The sequence below is a fragment of the Haliaeetus leucocephalus genome, unplaced genomic scaffold (genome assembly GCF_000737465.1).
Source record: "Haliaeetus leucocephalus isolate CR32 unplaced genomic scaffold, Haliaeetus_leucocephalus-4.0 Scaffold696, whole genome shotgun sequence".
Taxonomy (NCBI): Eukaryota; Metazoa; Chordata; class Aves; order Accipitriformes; family Accipitridae; genus Haliaeetus; species Haliaeetus leucocephalus.
Genome location: NW_010973132.1, coordinates 1,249,954 through 1,263,407, shown reverse-complemented (window position 1 = coordinate 1,263,407; position 13,454 = coordinate 1,249,954). Strand labels below are relative to the sequence as shown.

At 41.9% G+C, this 13,454-nt stretch overlaps 1 protein-coding gene across 1 annotated transcript in view; it reads right to left on the bottom strand.

The window, feature by feature from the left end:
• Positions 1-13,454, bottom strand: part of SPTBN5 (spectrin, beta, non-erythrocytic 5) — a 99,780-nt gene that overhangs the window by 37,803 nt on the left and 48,523 nt on the right. Inside the window, exons 34-36 of the mRNA XM_010580055.1 lie at positions 6,898-7,002; positions 5,726-5,911; positions 220-375 (exon numbers count right to left, since the gene is read on the bottom strand). Coding sequence (XP_010578357.1) covers positions 220-375; positions 5,726-5,911; positions 6,898-7,002 — 447 coding nt within the window. The remainder of the gene's footprint in view (positions 1-219; positions 376-5,725; positions 5,912-6,897; positions 7,003-13,454) is intronic.

Below are 13,454 nucleotides of genomic sequence, written 5' to 3'. Positions count from 1 at the left end.
GGAAAGATGGAAGCTCCCCAGATAGAGCAGTTAACAAATCTCTCTGTTGTAAATTAACAGCATTACATTTCCATGGCATGGCAACTGGGTTCTTGTCACACAAGTAGGATAATTGATATAGAAGTGGTGAAGAAGCTACCCTTCCTTTTCATTTCATCTATCTGTCCTTTGGATAACCAGCAATGATCTGTAAAAACACTAGCAAAGTGAGGGACTTACCTTATTAACAGCTGTGATGATTTCTTCATTTGCTAGAATCTCTGCCTCAAAGACCTGATGTTTCTGCAGCAGCTTCATTTTGTCGTGCAGATTGCTAGGGTCTTGTATGGAAGGATCCTCTAGCTTCTGCATGCGCTCACTGATCCAGTCTTCTGCCTGCAGCAGTGCGAGGCATCAGAGTTAGCAGGACAACTACAGCTGTCCTGTGGCCTCCTCCCAAGACACATCATTGTTCTATGCAAGTGTCTAATGCCTGGGCTAGGTAGGTTGAGCTGGGAGCTGAAAGTGGCTCTCTAGTTCCTGAACTATTCTACTTGCTAAGAAATAAAAGCAGATAGGAATGAAAGTATTTTTTAGCTGACCACAAGAATAATGAGAAATTCCTTGAATACCCCGAATTTTATCACAAGCCATAAAGAGATTATACAATCTTCTAGATTAGATACAGAGAATCCTTGAGCAGATATGTAGCCTTGACATGGTAGACATATTTAAAACAAGATTATGACAGCTGAGCCTTGGATTTAGGGCTCTGAGTTTCATCTCCTATCTCTGTCATTGACCTACCTGTAAACTGGATTAAGATTCTTAAGAATTCTGTGTCTCACCTATAAAACAGCACTAACATTTCCTGATCTCAACGATGTTGTGAAACCTAAATGGAAAATGCAAAGCAAATAAAGCCTTATTGATGGGACCAAGCACTAGTCAGATTATTTGAAAGAAAATACAACTCTATTTGCTTTTACACTTCATAAAATTCAAAATGGGCTAGTCAGGAACACCAGATTCAGACAAGCAGGTGAATCATGAGGACTATCAAAGCAAGGGTTATGTGTTTCTCTTAGGAAATTATTTTTTAAGGGATTTAAATCTATGCAGAATAAAATGGACAATAGGATAGCGAGTTTTACACAATTTTCTTTGAAGTCTGCTGAACTTTAGCCCTTAGCACTGAAGGAAATATTTTCTATCCATCAAAACATTGAGAATTGAACACCTGACAAATGTTGTAACTGATCCTGTTGTCCTCAGACCACTGAAGTAACCCAATGTTTTGTCAACACAAGAACAGCAGATTGAAGCCAGCTTTATCAGTTTCAAAGCATCTTGGCTGTCCTTGTGGAACTGGGCTACACAAGACTTGACAACTGGAGGATTTTCTCAGTTAATTAATGATTTGAAGTGTTGTTTCAGCTGCTGAAATTCTATAAACAATAATAAAAATAGCTTTCACTAGTAGCGTGCTCTCCAGAAACTGTTCCCCTCCAAAGCACAGTTAGAGACTCAAAAAGGAGCCTCATGTCAAGGTTGCCCAGGACAGCACACTGTCATCTGCTGTTTTCATTTCTGACACCCTCCTCACAACGTAGGGCTTTCTCCCATTATCCAGCCACACATTAACGCTTTATCATCGCTTAACTGACTTCTCATTTGAATGGGAGAGGCTCATCCATACAGTTAGGATGAGAAACAAATGAATCCCCTGAATATAGCCACTTACAGGGCAATTTCTCTCCTACTTTTTAATAATAAGCAATGGCTTAATGAAAGAACGAACCAAGCCATTTAAAAAAAACCCCACAACCACTTCTGCACTCCTAGTGGCTTGGTTTATTTTAGGCTTACTTAGGATGGCTCTAGAGAGTGAGAGATCCTTCTCCTTGTATTGGTTTTATGTGGCAAGGTTTTGGTAGCGGGGGGGGTTACAGGGGTGGCTCCTGTAAGAAGCTGCTGGAAGCTTCCCCTGTGTTCGAGAGAGAGCGAGCCTATACCAGCTGGCTCTAAGACGGACCTGCCGCCGGCCAAGGCCGAGCCAATCAGTGATAGTGGTAACGCCTCTGTGATAACATTTTTAAGAAGGAAAAAAAAAGTTGGGACGCGAAAAAAACAGCCACCGGAGAGAGGAGTAAGAACATGTAAGAGAAACAAGCCTGCGGACACCAAGGTCAGTGCAGAAGGAGGGGGAGGAGATGCTCCAGGCGCCGGAGCGAAGATTCCCCTGCAGCCCGTGGTGAAGACCCTGGTGAGGCAGGCTGTCCCCCTGCAGTCCAGGGAGGTCCATGGTGGGGCAGATCTCCACCTGCAGCCCGTGGAGGTCCCCATGCCGGAGCAGGTGGGTTCCTGAAGGAGGCTGTGACCCCGTGGGAACCCTGCGCTGGAGCAGGCTTCTGGGAGGACCTGCAGATCTGTGGAGAGAGGAGCCCACGGAGCAGGTTTTCTGGCAGGACTTGTGACCCCGTGGGGGACCCACGCTGGAGCAGTCTGTGCCTGAAGGACTGCACACCGTGGAAAGGACCCATGCTGGAGCAGTTCGTGAAGAACTGCAGCCCGTGGGAATGGCCCACGTTGGAGAAAGTTCGTGGAGGACTGTCTCCTGTGGGTGGGACCCCACGTTGGAGCAGGGGAAGAGTGTGATGAGTGCTCACCCTGAGGAGGTGAAGCGGCAGAAAATAACATGTGATGACCGTAAACCCCATCCCTGTCCCCCTTGTGCCGCTGGGGGGGCTTGGTGGAGAAATCCGGGAGTGAACTTGTGCCCGGGAAGAAGGGAGGGGTGGAGGGAAGGTGTTCTGAGATTTCGTTTTATTTCTCATTTACCTTACTCTGGCTGATTTGTAATAAAAAGTGAGCTAATTTTCCCTAAGCTGAGTCTGTTTTGCCCGTGATGGTAATTAGTGAATGATCTCTCCTGTCCTTATCTCGACCCGCAAGTTTTTTGTTATATTTTTCTCTCCCCTGTCCAGCTGAGGATGCGGGAGTGATAGAACGGCTTTGGTGGGCACCTGGCGTCCAGCCAGGGTCAACCCATCACACTCCTGGCCCCATGTCCACATTGAGATGTGAAGCAAGGCTGATCTGTTGTCCCAAGATCTTTCTGTGGAAAGACTTACGGTTGTCTGGACAGGCATTTTCACTTTATTGAAGACAACAGCGAGACTAGTGTTACGCTCAGTGTAGGCACATGGGACCAGTCTTATTTCTATGGGACTCATAAAATATGTGGGCACTATCAATTTAGAAACCTACATTTTCAAAATATAAGTTACTGTAACCTCAAGAGCACAAACTCTTTGTGAATTACACTGATCCTTAATAACAGAAATATTTAAAACATATAAAGGCATGTGCCAGTTCCAGACATATAGAGATAACAACTAATTATCTCTCTCACTCTGCTGAGATAAATAAGTAAATGTTTTTTCATTCTCTTGTATAGAGGGTGAAAGGGAAAGGAAGTTAAATGCCACTAATACAATAAGCAAGTTTCAAAGTCGGTGTTAAAACTCAGAGCCAGCTTTAAAAGTCAAAACTTTCAACTTTATGAACTTTCGTCGGCAATAACTTAAATAAATACACATATTTCTAGGTAGCAACCTGCTCATTTGCCTTCCATGTTAACACTGAGGTACAGACTTTGTGACAATAGGATAGTCTGTCTCACTTCTTTGGAACTAGAAAAGCACCCTGTTTCTACTGTAGGAGAGTTTGTCCTATTTTATGAGCTGCATGTGATCTCTTGAGTTAGTCATTGCAGGTTTTGTGTGGAAAAAACGAAGTCCTATGCTCTGAAAAGGGTACAAACTGCAGCAGCTACCCTTCTAGGCAGACCATATGATGTTGGGCTCTCCTTCCTCTCATCAGTAATTACAGACTGTGTTGTCTTTGTACTAATGTGTGTAGCAATCTGTGTAATTGCTTCTAGAGAGTAATTAGGAGACTTTTAACGATGACAGTGATCACTATTTTCTGCTGACACAAAAAATTCTGTTTGATCAATAGAAATGATTTAAGATGATTGCAGGAGGGAGAGTTTTCAGGGGATTGGGACCTGAGCTATGGGTCTTGTTCTCCTAATAAGTAAGAATAAGCAATGACCTCAGTGATTTCACAGCTAAACTCAAAACTTATCTCTGCAATTTAACTTCCCTTTGGGGACTATTCGCATATATGAACTCATACACACCCAGAACATCATTAAAACCAAATTAAACATTCCATTCTACCCAAGAAAGAGGAAGAGAGATATTACTATAAGTTTGGGGTTTTTTCTTTTTTAATTCCTTGGTGGCATTCACATTCTACAGCAGTAGGCAATTAATTTAGATTGGTGAGGTAAATGAGCAGGTAGTTTGAGAGCAAAAACTCCCTGTAGAACTCTTGGCTGAATTTATGTGGAGAAAGTGGATGAGAAAAGGGAAATGTTCCTCACTATACAGGGCCAGATCCTCTGCTATAAGTGTGTAATTCAAGAATGAAGGGGGAGCCCAGCCCAAGCACTGATTTGACAATCAGAGAGGTGAGAAGAAATATGGAAGTATTCCTACCTAATGGGTTGATTGTATCTCTAGGAGGGCATTGACAGTTTCTCTACCAGAGAGGATGTTGGCAGTTATGTGACCTTTCCATCAAGACTACATTGCTCTTTTAAAAATATTAGCACTGTACAATGCACTGTCCACTCCATCCACTCCCCTCTGCTAGTCCACAAGGTGGACTGGCCGTTACTGGTAGTTTTTAAAAAAACAGCATGCAGCTCTGGCTTTTTAGTGTAGCCGAAGAAGAGGGTATTTAAATGTCTGACTATTGTGGTGGTGGTAAGTTCCAAATATATTGTGCTGTAAATGGAATTTTAGCAGCCATTTATTCCTTAGATTACTCTTTTTCTAAAACCAAAATAATCTGGTTGTCATCAGCAGCTGTCTTACAGGCATTCATTCTCCTTTGGTGACAATCATAATTTGACCTGTGTTAGGACATGTGTCTTTTTTCATGGGCTGGGAGGTGACAAGGACCTGCAGTTTTTCTTTAAATCATGGAGGATAATCCATGGGATGCAGCAGCAGAAGGGGTGCATACCAGACCAGCAAGAGTGTTTGCAAATGTCCCTCTGCGCCTGTGTGCTGTTGTTTATGCTAGCACACTGGATGCTAGGACATTTTTCAGTCACACATGTTGTGCTGCCCTTTGAAAGACTGACCTAGTATGTCTTTCTAACAGTAGTGCCAGGAGCAAAGCTACTCAGTTACAGGATTAAGGCCAGAACAGGAGACAGAGACAAACATATTCTGCAGAGAGCAGTCTACAGTAGCTGAAGAGCTATTCTAGGTTACAGCGCTGTTTTGAAGGCCTTCAGTGAACACCCACTAGTAAAGCTTGGCACCCTTGCCATAATGCTTTCCACTTTATATTCACCCTGATTTGAAATATCTTTTTTTTTCCCACCAAAGGAAAAATAAGGTGGTAGCTGGCAGTTTTCCTTTTATTAGTTTTTATTTCAGCAGAGCTCCTGATGTGTAAAGCAGCTGTAATGGGCACAATGCCACAATGATGACATAGTGACAGCGATGGCATTGGAGCATCCCTTTGCATGAGTGTGGCAGGAGTTGCCATACCAGAGTAGATTATCATTCCACCTAATCTCTGGCAGAGGCAAGCACTTCATCCAACAGAGGTAGGCAGTTCCTCTGCCTTCCACCCCTGTCCCAGTCTAAAACCCTCTTACCTCTTCCAAGTTCTGGTAGAAAAGTGCCAGAAGAAGGGTGGTCTGCAGCTTCTCTCTTCTACTCTGGGATAGATCCTTGATCTGCTGCTTCCTCTCACGAATGGCATTCAGTTTTTGCTGGATCTTTAGCCCTTCCAGTCCACCAACCTTTTCTAGCCTGCTTGCCTGTTCCTCAAGAGACGTCATCTGAGGAGGCAACAAATCTGAAATCACTTCTATGCTTCCAAGTGGTATGAAATAAACAAAGCCCAGGCTCCTTTCCATACCTAAAAGATTCTCTTTTTTTCTGGAATGAACCAAGAATAGCAGCGACAAGTTAACCAGCATTCCCCTCACCCTCGCCCTATACTGTGTTACATCTATGACATCCTTGTCATTGGTCTCTGTAGTGCATGCTGGTTACTTAAATGAATTAAAGCTGTAGCTCCGGGAGTCCCTATACCACTGATCATCCAGTGCAAGGAATCATGGAGCAAGCCTGACACCCATGAGCGCTCAGGTTTTATTGCTTTGTGGAAATCAGGTGTTGGAAGGTAGCTCTCAACATGAGCAGTCAGTCTGGCAGGGAGCTGGCATGGGTTCTGGGAGCTCATTCCTTCTGGGGAACCCAGGCACAGCCCCAGGTTTGAATTTAGCCCTAGTCTGGATGAATTACAGCAGTGGCCACCAGCCAGGCAGATTCCTTTACATGCAGGTGAGCAATTCAGCATCTGTTCCAAAGGTGCAAAGAGGCTAGCCAATTTGGTACAGACATTGTATACCAAATGTATATTTAAATAATTAGACAAGTCATCCCCTCTGACTTACTGTATTTTACTTGCTTTAAAAGCCACAAATTCTTTTTCTGAAAAAAGCAGAAACTTCTGATATCCATAACACACAATATGGCTTGCTTTAAATATTTCTTCTGCTATATCCCGCTATTCAACCTACTAAGCGGTTTTCCTGTCTACTGCAAGACAATACAGGCAGGACTTGGGCATGGAGTGTTTAACACTTGTTCCCCGCTGCTCTGCCTCTTATTTCACTAAGCTTCCCCATTTTCTCTTTGGTTCAAGCATATCAGGCATATCACAGCTGTCAGCAATTTAATGTGTTGCCATATTAAAATAAATAAATAAATAATCATTCTAGCTCGGGGTTGGTAGAACATTTGTTATTAATTTTTGTACCTTCTCATCCTGTGATGCCAGAAGCTTCTCAAAAGCCTCATGTTTCCTTATCAGTTGCTCTACTTCATCTACAGAGCTTCCGAGGTCACTGCTTTTCAAATAAATCTATAAAAAAAAAGTTTAATAGTTCAATGGATCAATTATCACATAAACCCGATTCATAAATGTGAGAAGAGGTATTAACTCTGCAGTTGAGAGTACACTTGAGAGGAAAAAAAAGGAACAAGGGGCAACTGAAACTGGAAATTAAATAGCAGAGCTTCATGGTCTTGAGCAAGAAAAGCATTAACAGGCCTGGCTAAGGAAAGTGACCTATCACTGCTTATTGCAATCACTAAGTCACAAGGCTGGCAGTGAATTGCAGAGGTCTAACCCGTCCTTGTAATCCAAAACAAGATCAACACTGTCATGTCTGACAGATGTCTGTATGATTCCTTCTTAGAAGACTTCCAATAACAGAGACTTAGCAGCCTCCCTGGGCAATTTATTTCAGTGCTCCGTTATCTTTGCCATGAGCAAGATTCTCCAAATATCTAGCCTGAAAATGCATTGCTAACACTTCACCTCATTACATACTGCCCTCTTCATCACTCTAAAGAGATAATTCACTTTATATTTGCTCAGCCTTGGATGTGTTTGTAGGCTTTTTGCACAGTGGGATTTCTGTTTTCTCTAGGCTAAAACCTGATCTGACCAATCATTCCACAAAGGCTGTGTCTTCTTGACCCTGATTATTCTTATTGCTCTCCTCTGGGTTTTCTCCATTTCCAATTATTTTTGAAATGGGGTTCCTAATACTTGATGCAGTAAGTGGCAATAAGCAATAAGGCTGCCAGAGTGAAGGTAGTGAAGACAGCAGGGAGCTTATATGTGCCTTTCAAGCTGTAATCTTCTGCATGTATCTGTGTACAGTGCTTATCTTTTACACAATACCATGAACTCAAGTTCACCTTGCAATCTACTGTAAGCTTCCAGAAACTTTTCAGAAGAACGGCTATCAGACCACCTTGTCCCCATCCTGTATTTATGCAGCTGATTATTCCCGAAAAATGTCATAGCTTGCATCTGTACCAAGTGTATTACATCTGTTATTTTTTCAGGCCATGTTTCCAACTTGCCTGCATTAATTTTATTTACTGTCTGTCCTGTCAGTCTCTGATGCAGAAAGACCTTAGTCTAAAATAACAAATGCAGTTTGAAGGAAACTGACGTCTGCACATTCACTTTCAACACTGCGAGGACCTTTTCTAACTAATCAACATACATCTCTAAGGCACCACAGTATTTCTTGACTCTTTTCTGGTGTTAAGAAGACAGACTGCCCAATTACTTCTCTCATCCATTCTGTTACATTCAGTTTTGTCAAATGCAAAAGAATAAACAATGTAGCTATCTTATTATCACAAAAAAATTCTGCAGGCCAGTAGGAATTTTTTCTTTTCCAGTGGATTTAGTTGCCCACAGTTTCTTCCCTTATTCAATGAGAAGACAACAGCAGGACAAAAACCCCAGTCAGAGGCTCTGATGGGACGTGAGCAAAAATTACCTGTGGACAAGGTTCACAGTGGGGTGAATATGACTGGACAGACTTTTGGAGTTCAGGCTGCTACAAGGGACTGCATTTATTGGCTGGAACATAGCACTGTGTAATCCATATTTATGAGCTCATGGAATCATAAGTATTTGGATAAGGATGAGAAATTCCAGGCAGTAACTCTACCTGGGTAAAGTGCAATTAGCAGAGATGGAAGAAGAATTTGACATCAGTGATATAACGTGAAAGAATTAAGAGGCAGGGAAGAAACAGAATAGAATTAGTGAAACAAGACAACTGCTATTAGTTTCGGATGAGGGCCAGTAAAGAACACGGTAAATCTGTGCCTTAAAACCCTAGACATGCACAGGAAGAATAACATCTAGAGAGGTCTCTCTTGCTTTGCAAAACATTACAGTTCTGTAGCGGTTTACAGGGTGTTTTTTATAGGAGAGAAAAGATACTCTTTGGCAGCTACTTTAGAAAACCAGCAGTGATGTTCATTGTCTGCACAGAAATATTGGATGACTGTTTAACCCCACAGGGCATCTTCTGAAGGAGAGGTTTCCCAGGCATGTGTTATGTGCAGAGGAATCCACACCACCTTCTCAGGGTCTGAGTGCACCAACAGGCTCTGGCAGCCCTGCCTGGTCCCTGGACGGCCCCTCTGCTCCCACCTGGGGGTCCCTCAGAGGCTCAGCCCTGGCCCCAGCCTTGCCTGAGCTGCACTGAGGGGAGGTTTGAGCCCTGCCCTGGTCCTCCTGGGCAGCCCCCAGATTTCAGGCATTACCTCGCCTTGTCACCTTGATCTCCAGCCTGCCGATGGACCTTGCTGCTGTTGCCGCCGCTCAGCCCTCTTTGGCAGCTGTGGCTAAGAGGACTGACAGCCAGACTTGGCCTGACTTTCTGGTTCATTTGGGGGGACTTAATGAAGGGAATATTTTGCACGTACAGAAAAATGCACAGAAGAATATCATGCCTAGGCCAGATGTTCAGACTGCTCTGTACTAATCCATGCCAAGTATCAGAAGAAAGGTGAATAAACCCCAACACAGTCATCACTGTCAAGAAGAGGGGAAGGCCACTGTACAACAGGCCTAAGTTTTTAATAAGTCTGGCCCATAAATCACCAGGATGCCTAAAGAAATACTTTTAACATTAATGCCTCTGTATGTTAAATACAACCCCCATCAGAAGGCAGATATTTTGTCATTCAAACTTTAATCCTTTGATCTATCCTACTCATCAAGTGTATGAAATATGACAGATATTTTTTTTAGAGTGCTTTTGGATTTGGTCAGCTCTTGTAGAGGAAGATCTCCACACATGTGGGCTCCATATCTGTCTACTGTAATGCTTTGTTAAAGCACTTATAATTACCATCCATATTTACACTGCTGTTACTAACACTAAAATAAAAAGTTATTGGCTGAATCTAACTCACTCCTGTTTGGGGTACACATACAGTCACATGCTGCATCTCTGTTTTGGTGTTTTAAATGCTGTTTTTAAAAGCACTGTAGCTTCTCTGTCATATTTTGTGGATTATCTACCAGTTTTGGTCAAAAAAGATTTACCTGAGGAAACAGAAAATTCCCATAATTTTCCACATATCACTCCAGGACCTTTATTTAGTAACCATTAGCAGTGAAACTGCAAACTCTGTGATACTTGAAGAAATGGTTAGACATTAGTTTTCCTGCCCATATATCTGTGGTGGAAGAAAAAAGCAAGGAACATGTACTGGTAAAGATGGTTACTTTCTTTGGAAAAAGAACAGAGACATCTGAGAGCAGGGGTGTAGGATGGTGAGTCATAAGCAGCTGCCACTGGAGTGCTCAGTGCCTTGCTCCCACTGAAAATCACCACACACAAATGACACTAAGCATTCAAAGCCCCATTCCTTCAGCTGTTACAGCAGTGGGAAAAAGTTCTCCTGATTTCTGAAAGCTTTGGACCAGGTCCTCCAAGTAGAAGCCCATGCAAATGCTCTTGGGAAGCCAGGTTTTAATACTGAGAAAGAAAACTGGTGCACAAAAGAAAATTGGTGCAAAAGAAAACTAGCTGCATACATTACAGGAGGGGCAATAGCAATACACTCAGAAGAAAGCAGCCCTAGTAGCACTAACAGTGCTACTTGGAAAGCTGGTGAGGTAAAAACTTTCCATTCGTCTTTTAAACAGAAATCTTATGACAGCAATTGCTAGAATCAGAACCGCAACATTTTTTTCATTTAAGCATTTGTTATACCAATCTGAAAGCAGAATGGAAACTGGCTCCCACACCACAATGCTGGCCTGTGGCCAATTGCATCACTTTTTGGCATATTTTTAGACAGGTCCCCAAACTCCTGCTTTGAATAAGATGTGTTCATTTCAAATACAAAACACTGAATAGCTCTCCTCAGGTAACCTACCAGGGTCTCTCACAGAACACAGCAGGTATAAACTTTCTTTCAAGTCTGTTTCTGTTATGAATCATGGCCCATCATCAGCAATTTAATGCTCAGCCACAAAAAGCACCAAAGACTTGACCACTACCTATATAATGGACTTGTTTTTAAGTGAAGACTTGCAAAGACACTTAAAACCACAAAATGGACTTGGCCCTTTTTGAGATTTGAAATGGAGCATATTACAAATAGCCAAGTTATTAACAATGCAAAGCACAGAAATGGAGGTTTTAACCCTGCTTAACCAGAGTTTTTTGCTATTTCTGAGCTCATTGCATAGATTTAGCCTCACTGTCATAAGACCTCTTAGATACAAGTTAATGCAGAACTAAATGCAAAGTCCAATTTAAAAGAAAAATATATTCATTTTAAATAAAATAGTACTATACGCACACTTATGTGACAGCACAGGCCAGCTCTAGCTTTTGGAGAAATACTGAATGAAACATTTTAGTCATTAGGATAACTATGCTTTCTGGATGCCACAACTTCACTTTCATACACACTGAAAAATGACACAGCCCCAAAAGAAATTTGTCTTCCAAGAAGTGTCATTCTTATTTCTCTAGAATAAAAACTCTTTTAAGTATTTGTGCGGATCCACTCCCTTCTCCTGCTTCTGCTTTTCATAGTATAACAAGCTTCACAGATTTTGCCCCTCACTGCCTGCCCTGGGCTTGCTGCTGAGATTGCTGGAACTCCACTGAAAATCTTTCAGCTGAAAGCATGTACTAAAAGCCAGAATTACTCCGAATTTTAAACGCCTTCACTTAAAGCATGTAATCAAGTCCAAACTCTCTGCCCATATAGATAACAACAAGGTTTGAATTGACGTACTTCTGATAAAATTAAACACAAAAGAGAATTAATGAAAAAAATATTTAAATTTGTTTTAGCAAAGTAAATTAATGTGCTTAATACCATGATTACATATGTTTCACAAATATGTTGTACCATACTTCACTTCAGTAGAAGTCATAACAAGGTATCATACTATAACCGTAAGTGGAATAAAACACACTGAAGATGATTATAAAAAAAAATAAAAATAAAAATACACCTTTTCTAACATAGCGACATCACTGTATTATTCGCTTCTGACCTCGCAATCTAGATGCAAAATTCTGATGTTAAATGTATTTAAAATTTCCTTCCCCCCTCCCACTGCATGCTGTCTCATCAGCATAAGAACATAATTACCTGACATTGGAAACGTATATGGGAAAAACACAGAGAGAAGTCAGTGTTTGTTTTCCCGTAACTGCTACAATCCCTTCCTCCCACCTATCCCTCCTCCTTCAAAATTCACAAGCTCAACCCCTGTCCTGTAAGTAGTAGGTGTTAGACCAGAATCCTATGCCCATACAACATCATCATTAAAATATTTACTTATGAAACGTTTGTCTGAAGGCAGACTAAATTCCTCTTAAAATCCCCAGAGTTTCACTGCTAGAAACTTTGCTGGGATATCCAAATTTGAATGCTATGGAGACTAAATTCCCTTCACTTCCCTCAGGAAAGGGTGGTACCTCTCTTTTTCTAAGGGTGGGGAAAAAAGTGATTTCTTCCTACGCACTTAAATATTTTGTGTTTTGAAAACAAGTATTACTTTTAAAAGTTACAAAATCAGGAATTAACTATTTAGAAATATAGCATAATCTAACAAGAAAATGAAAACAGTGAAACAGAAAAAACTAAGAAAAACTACACTGAGGATTTGTCCCAGACCAACTAGCAGAGAAGAAAACCAGTTCTTGGCTCTGAAGTATTGAACCTTCAAAGTGCTGAGCACTATGACCCAATTATGCAAAATCTGTAAGAAACATGCAGAGCATTGAGCATGTCATGTTGACAATAGTACTCTAATGGTTAAAACGAAACACTTGTTAAGTGCTCAATCAGATCAGAGTGCTCAGCTTCATTTAGGATGGATCAAGCTGTAGCTGCAGCCTCGGTGACAGCAGAACACAAGTAGCTTTCTGATTGTCCCATAAGTCATCTCTAGGGAGTGGGAACATAGCATGAAGCATACAAAAAGAAATCCATATGGCTTGATTAACACAACTTAAAAATTCTGTTCGCAAATGTTCCTAGAATGGAATGGAAATCTTCACCACTCTCCTCCCAGATCCAAAGGATGCAATGTTGACAGCGATAGATGGACACCATGCACCCTCTGTGTCTCTGTGAGTTGAAGATGTGGTGTGAGCTGGTATGTTTGTCAAAAGGTTGTCAGGGCATACTCTTTTTAGAGTGCATGTTTCTTGGGGAGGTCTCAAACCAGGTCTTGCCCAATGGCTAGAAAGCAATCCTGAGCAGCAAACTGGATTCACTGACAGAGAGAGGCCAGCCCCAATCTCCACAGGGTGAAAGGGTGGACCAGCTATATCTGAATCATGTGTTTTGATAAAGATTGTTGGACTTGGGCTTCTTCTAAATTCTCTTACCACCTGGATAGGCATAGCAGTCCAAGGGGTGGCAAGTATCAGGGTGATTTTGGAAACCTTGTGGTGAGCAGGTGTTAGACCATCACATGGAGTCTTCCTAAACTCTGGCCTAGATGAAGGGTGG